The sequence below is a fragment of the Pleurodeles waltl genome, chromosome 8 (genome assembly GCF_031143425.1).
Source record: "Pleurodeles waltl isolate 20211129_DDA chromosome 8, aPleWal1.hap1.20221129, whole genome shotgun sequence".
In the NCBI taxonomy this organism is placed as follows: Eukaryota; Metazoa; Chordata; class Amphibia; order Caudata; family Salamandridae; genus Pleurodeles; species Pleurodeles waltl.
The window spans coordinates 1518071583-1518086071 of record NC_090447.1 but is presented as its reverse complement, the minus strand read 5'-3'; the positions used below and the strand labels follow the sequence as shown (position 1 = coordinate 1518086071).

The 14489-nt window shown below is 43.7% G+C and overlaps 1 protein-coding gene across 1 annotated transcript in view; it reads left to right on the top strand.

Annotated features, from left to right (window-relative positions):
* Window positions 1-13849, top strand: part of LOC138248858 (zinc finger protein 420-like) — a 33270-nt gene extending 19421 nt beyond the window's left edge. Inside the window, exon 2 of the mRNA XM_069202816.1 lies at window positions 9811-13849. Coding sequence (XP_069058917.1) covers window positions 10302-11876 — 1575 coding nt within the window. The 5' untranslated portion in view covers window positions 9811-10301 and the 3' untranslated portion in view covers window positions 11877-13849. The remainder of the gene's footprint in view (window positions 1-9810) is intronic.
* The last annotated feature ends 640 nt before the right edge of the window (window positions 13850-14489 follow it).

The following is a 14489-nucleotide window of genomic DNA, read 5'->3' as shown; positions in this document are numbered from 1 at the left end:
CATATTGCCTTGTCAGGAAAACAATGTGACATTTCCTAAATATAAGACTGATTTAAACTACGACAGGGGAATGAACAACTTTTGAACAAATAAATGGAGTCCACATCTTACAGGGGTTGCTTCAATCCTGATGAAGATCTCCTTTAAAAAACACAACTCAAAACCCTTAAAATAGGTCAAAAGGTGTTGACTTGGAAGTGAGGATTGTACTCCTATGTAATGGACTTATCTAGGATATTCCTGCCTTTTGATAATTGGCATTTAGGATACTTTGATAGAACCCTTTATTAGGAGTAAATGACTCTATCAAAGTACTTTACTTAGGTTAAAATCCTTAAAAAGCCATACATAAATAAAACATGCAGTAACGCATAATATTAATGATGCGCAACGTAGCATAGGGGCAGACAGGAGGATACAGAAGCGCAACGAGAACTTGCATTAAGCACAGATCAGTGACAATAAACCTAAAAAAAACCGGCTCCACTATGCCAATGGTTCCCGACCTTTTGACTTTTGTGGACATCCACTTTTTATCATTACTGGAACCGAGGACCCCCAGTGAAACATTTGGAATCTTCTCTGCAACTCCCTCGCTACCTTCTTCCATCTAAAGATCACCGACCTACACAACAGCTTCGGTCCCCAGACCCAGCCAACCACCACAGAACCCAAAGCCCCAGCCATCACCCTCAACGCCGGGACTTACATCAGCACGGAAGAGACCAAAACTACCAGGAACACCATCCACTCCGGTGCCCCCTCGGACCCCTGCCCCCACTTCATCTTCAACAAAGCCGACTACATCATCGCCCCCCCATCTCCAGACCATCATCAACAGCTCGTTTGCATCCGCCACCTTCTCCGAGAGCTTGAAACACGCGGAAGTCAACGCTCTCCTGAAGAAACCTACGGCGGACCCCAGCGACCTGAAGAACTTCCGCCCCATCTCGCTCCTCCCCTTCCCTGCCAAAGTCATCGAGAAGACCGTCAACAAGCAACTGACCAAATTCCTTGAAGACAACAACCTACTCGACCCCTCCCAGTCCTGATTCCGAGCCAACCACAGCACAGAAACCGCCCTCATCGCAGTCACCGATGACATCAGAACTCTGCTGGACAACGGAGAAACAGCCGCCCTTATCCTCCTCGACCTCTCGGCTGCCTTCGACACCGTCTGCCACCGAACCCTAATATCCTGCCTCCGCTCCACCGGTATCCAAGGACAGGCCCTGGACTGGATCACCTCTTTCCTCTCAAAACCGCTCCCAAAGAGTCTACCTCCCGCTGTTCCGCTCGGATCCCACCGAGATCATCTGCGGCGTCCCACAGGGCTCCTCGCTCAGCCCGACTCTCTTCAATGTCTACATGAGCCCCCTCGCCGACATCGCACGCAAACACAACATCATCTCCTACGCCGACGACACCCAGCTGATACTTTCCCTCACCAAGGACCCTACCATCACCAAGACCAACCTGCAGGATGGAATGAAAGACGTCGCAGAATGGATGAAACTCATCCGCCTGAAACTGAACTCAGACAAAACGGAAGTCCTCATCCTCGGAAACACCCCGTCCGCCTGGGACAACTCTTGGTGGCCCACGGCCCTGGGCACCGCACCAACCCCCTCAGACCACGCACGCAACCTCAGATTCATCCTGGACCCGCTTCTCACCATGACCAAACAAGTCAACGCCGTCTCGTCTTCCTGCTTCCTCACTCTCCGCATGCTCCGAAAGAAAATAAGTTACTTACCTGTAACTGTAGTTCTCCAGTATTGGAATCTTTCATAGATTCACATGCTTGAATCATTCCCCGTCGTCGAGATGGGAGTCCCGGTACAATTTTCACTAGTAATGTTAAACATATTGAAGAGAAAAAGGCCCTAGGCCTCTTCAATTTCATAGTCTATCAGAGTCATTTTGTGAAAAGGACCAAACCTGATCCTCCACCAATCAGGCGACAGCACCCTTCAGAACCTCATGAGAGAAGCTCTAGCACCTCAGATTTTCCAAGCACAAGTGCTTATATTATGTTGAATATATGTATAAATAGAAAGAAAAAGGTGAAGTGAGCTTCTCCGGGGAGGCGGGTGGGTCGCATGTGAATCTATGAAAGATTCCAATACTGGAGAACTACAGTTACAGGTAAGTAACTTATTTTCTTACTCCAGTATTGGAACTTTCATAGATTCACATGCTTGAATCGGAGTAGAAAGCAATAACTATGCACATTGTAAAATGACAACATTTCTAATAAACAAAATATCTTAAACCACAAAACCTTATTATCATTCATAAATTGATGAAGTATATGAGTGTACTGACATATGTGTGTGTGTATATATATATATATATATATCTATCTACTTATCTCTAATATATATACAGAGATATACCTGTGAAGATATATGAGGAAATTTGAATAACAAAACAGTAATAAAACATCATAAGACACTACTGTAACATGATCAATGTCTGAAAACCCGCTTACTTATGGGATTATGATAGCGTTCTCTTATCTTTTAGATGCATTTTTTTTTTTTCTTCTTCAATGTGCATACCTGTTCTAGGATGGAGGGATGTAGGAGAAACAGCTCACCTTCACCTGAAGAGATTCCTGAGAACCGCCTGGCCCACTGCTACCTCTCCGTGCGAGAGGGACTCCAAGCAATAGTGCTTAGTGAAGGTATGACAGCTCTTCCATGTTGCTGCCCTACATATGTCTTGTAGTGGCACTCCGGCAAACAGTGCCGCTGACGATGAGACTTTTCTCGTTGAGTGAGCATGCACAGATGACTGCAAAGGTTTGCCCACTGCTTGATGGCAGAAGCGAATAGCAGAGGCGATCCATCTAGAAATACTCTGCTTGGATAGCGGGTACCCCTTCCTAGGAGCACTGTACGCCACAAATAGCTGATTAGAGCGCCGAAAAGATTTAGTCCTGTCCAAATAAAATTGAACGCATCTTTTCACGTCTAAAGAGTGTAATGCCCTCTCCGCTGGAGTAGATGGATGAGGGAAAAAAGACTTGAAGACCAAAGGTTCGTTCATGTGAAAGTCTGACGGAACCTTTGGAATAAAATGCGGGTTAGTGCGCATTAGTAGTCTATCTTGTTTAAGCTGCAGGAATAGCTCTTGGATGGACAGTGCTTGCACCTCACTGACCCGCCTAGCTGATTTAAGAGCTATCAATAAGGCAACCTTCCACGACTAGTACTTGAGGGAAGCACAGTGGATCGGTTCAAATGGATGCTTCATCAGTTGTGCCAAAACAATATTCAAATTCCACGAAGGAGGTGGTGGTCTGAAAGGAGGGTAAACCCTGAAAAGCCCCTTTAGAAATCTCTTAATCAGCCGAGAAGAGAAGAGCGAGGGTGTGTCATCTGAACGTCTGTATGCAGCTATGGCTGCTACATGAACTTTAATGGACGAGTGTGCTAGGCCAGATCGAGCTAACCGTAAGAGATACGGCAATATTTCTTCTGGTGGTGAAAGTAGAGGGTCGATTTGACGCTGATGACACCAGGCACAGAATCTTTTCCATTTACACTGATACGCCTTGTTAGTGCTATCCGCTCTGGCGTTTGACGAAATATCTCTGCAATCCTGCGGGATGTTCAAATGCGCAAATTCTCTGTGGTGAGGAGCCATGCTGATAACCGCATTGACTGCGGATCGGGGTGCCGAACTTGGCCGTTGTTCATTGTTAGTATATGAGGTAACGGCTCCAGTGGAATATGAGGTTTGACTAACAGAATGAGAAGCTCTGTTAGCCCTGTACTGGCCGCGCCAACATTGGTTATCAGTCTGAGAGTGCACGGTTCTGTTTTCATCTTCGTGAGGACCCTTGGGATCAACGGAATGGGAGGAAAGGCGTAAGCAAAGATGTCTGACCAGACTATCGAAAACGCATTCCCTCAAGATCCCTTTTGGTGATGCCAACTTGCGAAGAACTGGCATTTGGCGTTGTCCTTGTTCGCAAACAGATCCACTGTTGGTGTTCCCCACTGGGAAAAAATTTGGGTCAGTACTGCTTGGTCTAGTTCCCACTCGTGGCAGTCCGATTTCTGCCTGCTGAGTGCATCTGCTGCCTTGTTGTTTATTCCCAGCAAGTGTACCGCCGATAGGCTGATGCCTTGCTGCGAGGCCCAGTTCCAGATCGCTTGGGCTTCCCTGGAGAGGGTGAGAGACCTTGTACCTCCTTGTTTGTTGAGATAGTGCATCGTAGTGGTGTTGTCCGTTCTTATCACAACTCGCGATCCAGAGATTCTTGGGAGAAACGCTTGTAAGGCGAGGTGCACTGCCCTGCGTTCCAGCCAATTGATATGCAATTCCAGTGAGGCATCTGTTGTTATGGTCCACGGGGCTGGCTGTTGAAGGAACGAGAGACCGATTGACAGATGATGCTTTTGAGACCACCACTTGAGAGTTTTGATCATTATCGGAGTTATTTGTATCCAGTCTTCGAAAGTGCCTGATACTTGGAGCCATTGACGGTTTAGCTGCTCCTGCAAGGGGCGCATCTTTAGCCGACACAGAGGGATCAGAGGTATGCATGAAGACATCATGCCCAATAGTGATTTGAAGAGACGGACTGTAACCTTTCGTCTTCTGTGTATGAAACTCCCTAGGGTTAGTAATCTTTGTTGTGTCTCTAACGTGGGACATTCATGCCGGATTCCGTGTTCAGTTTTGCTCCCAGAAAAGTAATACTGCGTACTGGTAGAGGGTTGGACTTCTCCCAGTTGATTGTGAATCCGAGATTGGTCAGTAAGGAAACGCACTTTCTTGTTGACTTGTGTGCTCCTGCGTAAGTCTTTGCCTTTATTAACCAGTCGTCTAAGTATGGAAAGACCTGGTGCTTTCTTCTCCTGAGAAAGGCTGCAACTGGTGCTAGGCATTTGGTAAATATTCTTGGGGCTGATTTGAGCCCGAAGGGAAGGGCGCGATATTGATAATGGCTCCCGGCTACGGTGAATCTCAAATACTTTCTGTGGGCAGGGTGGATGGGTATGTGGAAGTATGCGTCTTTGAGGTCTAGTGATGACATAAAATCTCTTTGATTGAGACGCAGAAGGACGTCTTGCAGGCTGATCATTCGAAACAATTGCTTTTTTAGGTATACATTTAGTTGCCTTAAATCGAGGATCGGTCTCCAATCCTTCCACTTTTTTCGAATGATGAAGAACCTGGAATAAAATCCTGTTCCTCGTTGAGCCCGAGGCACCTTCTCTATAGCTCCCTTGAGAAGGAGCTTGTCGACTTCTTCTTTGAGTTGTTGCGGATATCTTGAAGGAGTCCTGCGGGGACGGTTGGAGGGAGGTATCTGGACACATTCTAAAGTATGGCCCCGTTCCACTAATTGTAGGACCCACATGTCTGACGTAATGGTTTGCCATTGACTGAGAAATAAGGAAATTCTCCCGCCCAGGGTGACAGGAGGAGGACTGAGCGTAGCCGGTGCCTCAAACATCAGGTTCTACGAGCTGAATCTTTGGCGGGGCGGGTTGAACGTCCACGGCCTGCCGGTCTACTATAGGCTGGTTGAGTCGGTTGCCTTTGGGAGTAGTATGGACGATATTGTTGTGAAGATGATGGGTAGGAAGAATATCTCTGTTGATATCCCCCTCTGTAAGAGGGTTGGCCACGCCCCCTAGGACGAAAGGACGATCTTCGATATTGCAGGGTCCCTAATGACCTTGCCGTGTCCGTGTTCGTTTTAATTGACTGTAGGGCTTCGTCCACATGTTTCCCAAATGGCGCTTGGCCATCAAAGGGTAAGTCTAGGATTTTATTCTGGACTTCTGGGCGAAATGAGGTGGCTTTGAGCCAGCCCTGTCTTCTTAATACAGCAGCACCTGCAAGCTGTCTGAAAGCAGTGGTCGCTATATTCATTGCACAGTCTATAAGCTCTGCAGATGTGCGTTGACCTTCTTGTACAGCCTTATTTGCCTCTGATTTTACGTCTTCTGGCAGTTGATTAATAAAAGGTGCAATATCCGCCCAAAGCTGTCTGTCGTATCGAGACAAAATAGCCAAGGAGTTGGCAGCTCTAAGCACTAGGCTGGCCATAGACGAAAATCTTTTCCCTATGTTATCTAGCCGCCTACCCTCCTTATCTGGGGGCGCGGAAATCGGAGCAGAAGGATTTTTCGATCTTCTTTGAGCCGCCTGAGCTACTACTGAATCTGGAGGAGGATATCCTGTCAAGCATGTTGGTGCATCATCAGAAGCTTTGTATTTCTTATCCAGACGTGGCAAAACTGCTGTGACTGTTGCCGGATTACTCATGACTTTAAGGCCTTCTTCCCACAGGTAGTTCACCATCGGTATAGAACGCACATACTTCTGAAAGGGCTCTTTAAAATCATATAGGAAACAATATGTTTGCTTCGTAGGTATCGGTAAACCAAAACGCTTGGCTGCCCTCTCTAGGAAATTGTGAAAACCTCCAATGTCTTCCGGTGGGGACTCCACCTTCGAATGAGAAGGAGAAGATGGAGCAGGAATAATATACTCATCCCACTCTGAGTGTCTATGAGCTCTCCTTCCTCCTGATCTCCTTCTGAGATGTCAGTGTCTTGAGGAATTGTCATGTCCGGGGTGGCCACATCTGTGAGATACAAAGACGTTGGTCTTTGATGTGGAGTAGAAACACCAGAAATGGGCAATGCTGGAGGCTGTTCTCATTGTGGAGGAAACCTTCTGTTGTAATCCACTAACATCGCTCTAAGGCCAGTAAGCAGGTCGGAAGGAATATACGCTCCCTGCTGATACTGCTGATGCTCAGAGTAAGCCTGGGGATCATAAGCTTACTCATATTCCTCCTCTTCCTGGTATTTTACATTCAATTCAGAGGGGCTGTTCCAAAAGACCCATCTTCATCTCCCTCCAAAAGATGTACTGGAAACAGAGAGGATACCTTACTAGGTGATGTGTGGGTTGGAGTTAACTTTTCTCCTCTTTTTTGATGTTTTTCCCTCGTCTACGGTGTCGTCGTCGACGTGTAAATTGACTTTGTCATGGACGGTGCCGTCGACGCTGGACGCACTGTTATTTTAATAGCAGAAAGCTTCGCCGACGAGTCTACCGTCGATGACGGTAGGGCTGACACGGACATCAGCGCCGTCAACGATGGCGAGGTATAGACGATCGTCGACGCTGATGTCGTCGTTGCAGTTCTCGTCGACGGTGGTGTACTTGTTCTCGTCGGCGATGGAGCCGTTGACGATGGAAATCCTGAAGTAGCTGTTGTCGTCGGCAATGCGCCCACCAACGGGGAATCCGTTGACGGGGAATCCGTTGACGAGGCCTTTTTTCCAGTCACAGAGGATGGCTTTTTGAAAGGCACAGATGGTGGAACAGATGAAGATTTCCTGTGCCTCTCAGAACTGGAAGAATGTCTTTTCACCTCTTTACTTGAGAGTTTAGTTGGGGAAGAAGATGGGCTGCGACCCTTATAAGACAGGGAATGATTCAAGCATGTGAATCTATGAAAGTTCCAATACTGGAGTAAAATCTTCCGCTGGATCCCCGCCGACACCAGAAAAACTGTGACACACGCCCTTGTTACAAGCCGCCTGGACTACGGAAACACCCTATACGCAGTAATCACCGCAAAACTCCAGAAACCCCTCCAGCGAATACAAAACGCCTCCGCTCGCCTCATCCTCGACATACCCCGCAACAGCCACATCTCCGCCCACCTGAGACACCTGCACTGGCTGCCCGTCAACAAAAGGATCACCTTCAGGCTCCTCATCCACGCACACAAAGCCCTCCACAACAAGGGACCCGAATACCTCAACCGTCGCCTCAGTTTCTACACGCCCACCCGTCAACTTTGCTCCGCCAGCCTCTCACTCGCCACCGTCCCTCGCATCCGCCCCACAACGGCAGGTGGGAAATCCTTCTCCTACCTGGCGGCCAAGACATGGAACTCCCTCCCCGCCAACCTCAGGACTACCTCACATTCTGGAGGCAGCTCAAAACCTGGCTCTTCGAGCAGCAGTAACCCCCTCCCCTCACGGCTGAGTAGCGCGCTTTATAAATATTATTGAGTCATTACTGGAAGCATGGAACCCAGGTCTAAGCATTATCGATGATTTGAACCTGCAAAACAATACACACAATAAAACAGAAACAAACATTCATCAAACACATACACAAATGATAACACATTTGATTTACTTTGCAAACAAATAAAATAAAAAATATAATTTTTAATTTTACTAGGAAGGTTGGAGCATTTCTAAATTCAATTGAAGCCACACGCCGTCCATACTATATCTGTTTGATGCACCTGCACTTCTCCCACAAATCAATCTGAGGATAGTCGTTTAATTATTTGCCTCCAGTTTCAGATTCCTTCACATTTACAATATGTTTTACAATTTTCAATTGTACACTTAACCACTTTATTTATATACACTTTATTAATCTGTTAATATTAGTTCATTTTCTAAGCAGTCACGGATCCTCTGAGGAGGCTTTGCGGTCCCGTAGGGGTCTCCGGACAACAGGTTGGGGACCACTGCACTATGCCATCCGACAGTACTAGCAATCTTCCAGTAGAGCTTGTCATAGAGAATGCCCCCCTCGTGCCCAAGCATAAGTGTGTGACATCAATCCGTAATAATGTAGCAACTGTCTAACGCACAAAAGGCATTATTAACCTGCAATGAGAGATAACAGAAAGTGCAATTGAGATATAAGCTAATATGTGCAAGTCAGAAAATAATATAAATATTATTTGTTAACCATCTATTGAATGACCCCAGTGTGTACTAACACGAATTAAAACTCTTTGCCTTTCATCTTTGTAATTAAATACACAAAGTGCAAAAATCTGTCCAGGTCAAAGACAATAAGAGGTGAAGTATTGGTTAAAAATAAAGTGCTGGTTGGAAAGAGCAGCAACCCAGGGTAAAACACAGAGATCTAGAACAAGCATTGTCTGACGTAAGACACGAGCACTTACCAAGTGCAAATGTTTCAGTGGTTAGCCACCAGTGGGTCTTCTGAAAAGTGTGCTTAGGCGTTTCCTAAGAATATTGTTTGTTTAACAGGCACCATAAGCTTGTCTGTATTAGAGCAAGGCAGAGATCCTTTTGTTAGTCACAAGACCTTTTCTCGTTAAAGCAGACAAAAGCTGAATTTTAAGTTTGTATTTTAAAATAAGGTCAAATTAATGTTGCTCCTCTAAGGTGGAAGGCTGAGTTCCAGAAAGTCACTACCAAGGCAGAAAAAGGACTTGACCCCAACTTCGACTTTCATGTAGCAAGTCTGCATCAATGATTCTTAATAGTTTGAATGAATTTAATTCATATTTGGCCACACGTACAATGCATAACCATACCGTACCTGTTCCTTCAACTGGTGTATGGCATTGATGATATAATCTAGGTTCAGCACTAGTCATTTGGTTTGAGGAGTGATGCCCATCTCATTTGATGGTATGTATTGCTGTATTTTTTTTTCTTTTTTCCAGGTTTGCATGATGCAAACAGGCCAGGCCTTTATGCCCTTAAGTTTGGGATAACTATCAATTAACTTATACTAGTAACACTTGATGTTGGGCGTGGGCTAGTTATTTCGTCACATAGATGTTTGGCATATTTTAATGAATGGTGCTTCCCTCATTCTCTGGTATTTTATATATGTGAAATTTTTTTTTTTTTTTTACATTGTAATGCTTTCAACCTCGTTGTGGGGCCTGGTTTCTGTTTAATTAGATTGCACTAAAACTGTTCTCTTCAGTGTTTTACATGTCTGTCTGCTTTCAGTGACTTCAATCTTTTCATCCAGCATAGGATCAACTCAAATACATTTAAGAATCAGAAATTGACTGCTACACTGGAACAACCAACAGAGCTCCATATGCTGAACAAACTTTGGTCACCGGTTCAATATGCTGTGTTTAAAACAATGGTCCTTTGTAAAAGATTTACAACCATTCCTGCAAAATCTGTTTTTGCTATCTCGAAGCAACTAGAGAAGAAGTACAGAGGGTAGATTCTGTGATTCATGATCCCAGCAATTAAAGGTTACCTTGAAGAAGTTGCCTGATCCTACAAAAACAGAAAAGTGGTTTTAGGAGACTGTTTGTGCTATTCTTTTTTCACCTCTGAAGAAAAATGTAACCCATTTTGAAGATACAAGTCAGACATGGAAGTCACACGTGGCAAGAGCTTTGCTTGCATTTTAGTGGCCATTTCACCTTAAAGTAAAATTGCCAAACACGTATCACGAAGACATCAAAGGTGGGAAAAAAAAAAACTTTTGTTTTTACATCAGTCATGATGACCACTAATGTAACTGAGTTGTTGGATATATGCATCAAGACACCCAGTCTGAAGGCACTAACATCAGAAGATAATCCATGCACCATCAGCAAATGTTTGAAGAGCTGCAGTTCCTCATCACAAATAAGCAGCCATATTCAAACACATGCAGGAGAAAAACCATATAGGTGCAAAGAATATGGAAAGAACTCTTGGAAATGTTCAGCACTAATGGTACATCAGCGAACTCGCACAGAAGAAAAAACATTAATGTGCAAAGAATCAGATCTAAGTAAACACCAGCTGATACAAATGGGGAAAAAAACATGCATCTGTAAAGAATGTGGGAAGCATTTTGCTAGCAGATCTGGCCTACGGTACCATCAGAAAACGCATACAGGTGAAAAACCGTATGCATGCAATGAATGTGGGAAGGGATTTAATTTCCCATCAGATCTAAGTAAACATCAACAAACACACACAGGAGGTAAGCCACACCAATGTAATGAATGTGGGAAGAGTTTCAGTGGTAAATCAGGCCTAAGGTACCATAAGCAAACACATACAGGAGTGAAACCACACACATGCACCGAATGTGGACAGAGCTTTATTCGGATAACACAGTTAACATACCATCAAAAAACACACACAGGAGAAAAATCAAACATATGCAGTGACTGTGGAAAGAGCTTTGTTCTGTTATCACAGCTAACCTATCATCAGCGAACACACTCTGGTGAAAAGCCATATGTTTGTAGTGAATGTGGGAAGAGCTTTATTTTATTATGGAAGCTCACCTACCATCAGCGAACACATGCAGGAGAAAAGCCATACATGTGCAATGAATGTGGGAAAGACTTTGTTTTGCCATCAGACCTTATGCGCCATCAGCAAACACACATGGAAAGAAAAGCATACGTGTGCAAAGAATGTGGAAAGGGCTTTAGTAAATCATCAAACCTTATTTTACATCAGCGAACACATACAGGAGAAAAACCTTACTTATGTAATAAATGCGGTAAGAGTTTTACTAGCAGTTCAAACTTAAGATGCCATGAGCAAATACATACAGGAGAAAAACCATTCATATGCAAAGAATGTGGCAAGAGGTTTATTGTATTAACTGCACTAACATATCATCAGAGAACACACACAGGAGAAAAACCATTTATGTGCAATGAATGTGGCACCAAATTTCATAGGTCATCATTACTATTGAGACATCAACGAATACACACAGGAGAAAAACCATATATTTGCAGTGAATGTGGGAAGAGATTCATTCAGTCAGTAAAACTAGTGAATCATCAGCGAACACATACAGGAGAAAAACCACATGTATGCAATGAATGTGGGAAGGGCTTTATACTGTTAACACATCTAACATATCATCAGAGAACACACACTGGGGAAAAACCATACATGTGCAATCAGTGTGGGAAAAAATTTCATATGCCATCATCACTAATGAGACATCAGCGAATACACACAGGCGAAAAACCATATATGTGCGATGAATGTGGAAAGAGATTTATTCACTCAGGAGATCTGTTGCGTCATCAGCGAACACATAAAGGAGAGAAAAGGTGAATGTCTCCAATCGCAAGACTAATTTTGAGTGCCTTTATACAGAGGCACTTGTGAAAGCTAAATCTTAGCAAGTTGAAAATACAGATGTGCGACACCCAGTCCAAAAAGGTGCGTAATGCAAACTTTCACCTTGGGGGTTGCTTGCAGTGGTAACAATAGTTCCAAACCTTCAAAATCATTACCCTCCTCTTTTTCTGGTGTTAGTAGTTTATGACTGTTGATAGATCCACAACGTCGACCAGCGATTTCCCTCCAAAAAAGCTCTATTTTTGTACTGTAGCTATTGTGCAGAGCATTAACCTGTTAATAACACAATAAATGTGTGATGACTGCAGGATGAGCTTCAATAAGTCATCATATCTAAGGAATAATCGGCAAACAAATACAGCTGAAAAACGCAAGTGACTAGGATCAGTCATGAGTACTGTACCCCTTTGCAAATCTGGGGAGGAAAAAACAGTAAATTAAAGTTTACTTGAAATACAATTAAGCAAACAAATTCAATGCATTCCATTGTCAAGAAATAGAAAGCTAATCTATGATTTGTGATAGAGAGCCTAGGGATTGCAAGCTAGGTCATGGAAGAGAGCAGCCTTCAATTATGTTTTATTTACGTGCTCATGATTAACTGTACAGAGGCATCTTTAAATTAGGCTGATGGTTTAAGTGCAGGATTAAAATCACCCAAGTGACGTTATTCTTTATCTCTACTGCATAAGTATAAATGTTTGTTATAGGTTTTCCAAACTTTTAGGACCTTTTTAACTGTGAAAATGGTTAAATGTGTTTTTTTTGGTATGGTAAAAAGACTTTGTCGAGGCTTACATATTTATTATGAAACAACAACTACATAAATAAGAAATTGCACTACCGATTACAGTTAAAACGAACAAATTCACTGACAGTGATTTTCTGCGCTTCTACTTTGGCATCACATCCTGCTCACAAATCAACATAATGTGAAAACAAAGAAGAAAATAAGTTACTTACCTGTAACTGTGGTTCTCCAATATTGGTATCTTTCATAGATTCACATGCTTGAATCATTCCCCGTCGTCGAAGTGGGAGTCCCACGGTACATAGAAAGCAATAAATAGATAAAAATCCTTTTTTTTTTTCATTGTAGTCCATAGGAAAAAAACACATTCACTTTTCTAACTATCAGCCTCATTAGAAAAGGCCCAAACTTTAGCCAATCAGGCAAGACCACCCCTTTAGAATCCTCGGCACAGAGGCTCAGTCTCTCAGATTTCTCCGCACTAGTGATTTTAAGAAAGAAAAATAAAAGAGGGGAGCCCCCATGGGGAGGAGGGTGGGTCGCATGTGAATCTATGAAAGATACCAATACTGGAGAACCACAGTTACAGGTAAGTAACTTATTTTCTTCTCCAGTATTAGGGTATCTTTCATAGATTCACATACTTGAATCAGAGTAGTCAGCAGTAAGAAAGATGGTTGAGTTCTGAAACACCAGAAGCATGCCTGCTCACAATTCATCCTATATGGACTCATATAGGTAGTTAAATATGCTTATTAACATTTTAAAAAGATTATATACAAATATACATAAACAGTAATTATATATATATATGTGTGTGTGTGTGTGTGTGTACATGAAAAAATATCAGTCTGGCAATACATAGAGGATGGAGGGTAAAGAGATTACTGGCTCACCTTATGCAAATAAGTTAAGTAACACTGCTTGTCTTACCACGGCATCCATCCTGTCAGTAGCTTCCAGGAAGTAGTGCTGGGTAAAGGTGTGGGCACGCGTCCACGTTGCTGCTGTGCAGATCTGGTTCAGAGGAACTCCAGCGAATAGAGCTGCCGAAGTGGATACCGCTCTAGTGGAGTGCGCTCTGACATTGGACGATAACGGCTTCCCTGCTAACTGGTGCCAGAGTTGTATGGTAGAAGAGATCCAGCGTACTATGGTCTGCTTGGTAACGGCCTTGCCTTTATTGATCCGCCCATAGCTAATAAAGAGTTGTTCAGATTTACGAAAACTGCTAGTCCTTTGTATGTAGAATTTTAAACATCGTTTAATGTCTAGAGAATGTAATGCCCGCTCTGCTGGAGTTCGCAGATTTGGAAAAAAAATTCTCAAAACCACCGGCTCATTTAAACGAAAAGTCGATTGAACCTTGGGGATAAATTTTGGATTAGTTCTTAGAATGACCACCTGAGATTTGAATTGCAGAAAAGGTGGAGAGACTGTGAATGCCTGGATATCGCTAACCCTCTTCGGGGAAGTGAGGGCCAGAAGGAGGGCTGTTTTCAAAGAAATATATTTCAGGTCTGCCTTATGAATGGGCTCAAACGAATGCTTCCATCAATTGGGAGAGCACAATATTTAAATGCCGTGGAGGACGGTGAATCGGAGGGAACATCCTGAACAAGCCTTTTAGAAATTGCTTTATTATCCTGGATGACCATAAAGATGGTAAGTCTGAGGTTTGTCGGAAACGGGATATAGCAGCGAGGTGGACCCTGATAGACGAATGGGAAAGGCCTGACTTCTCTAAATGCAACAGATATGGAAGAATCTGTTCTGGAGAGGACTTCAGAGGGTGAACGTTAGAAGTTGAACACCATATGCAGAACCTCTTCCAC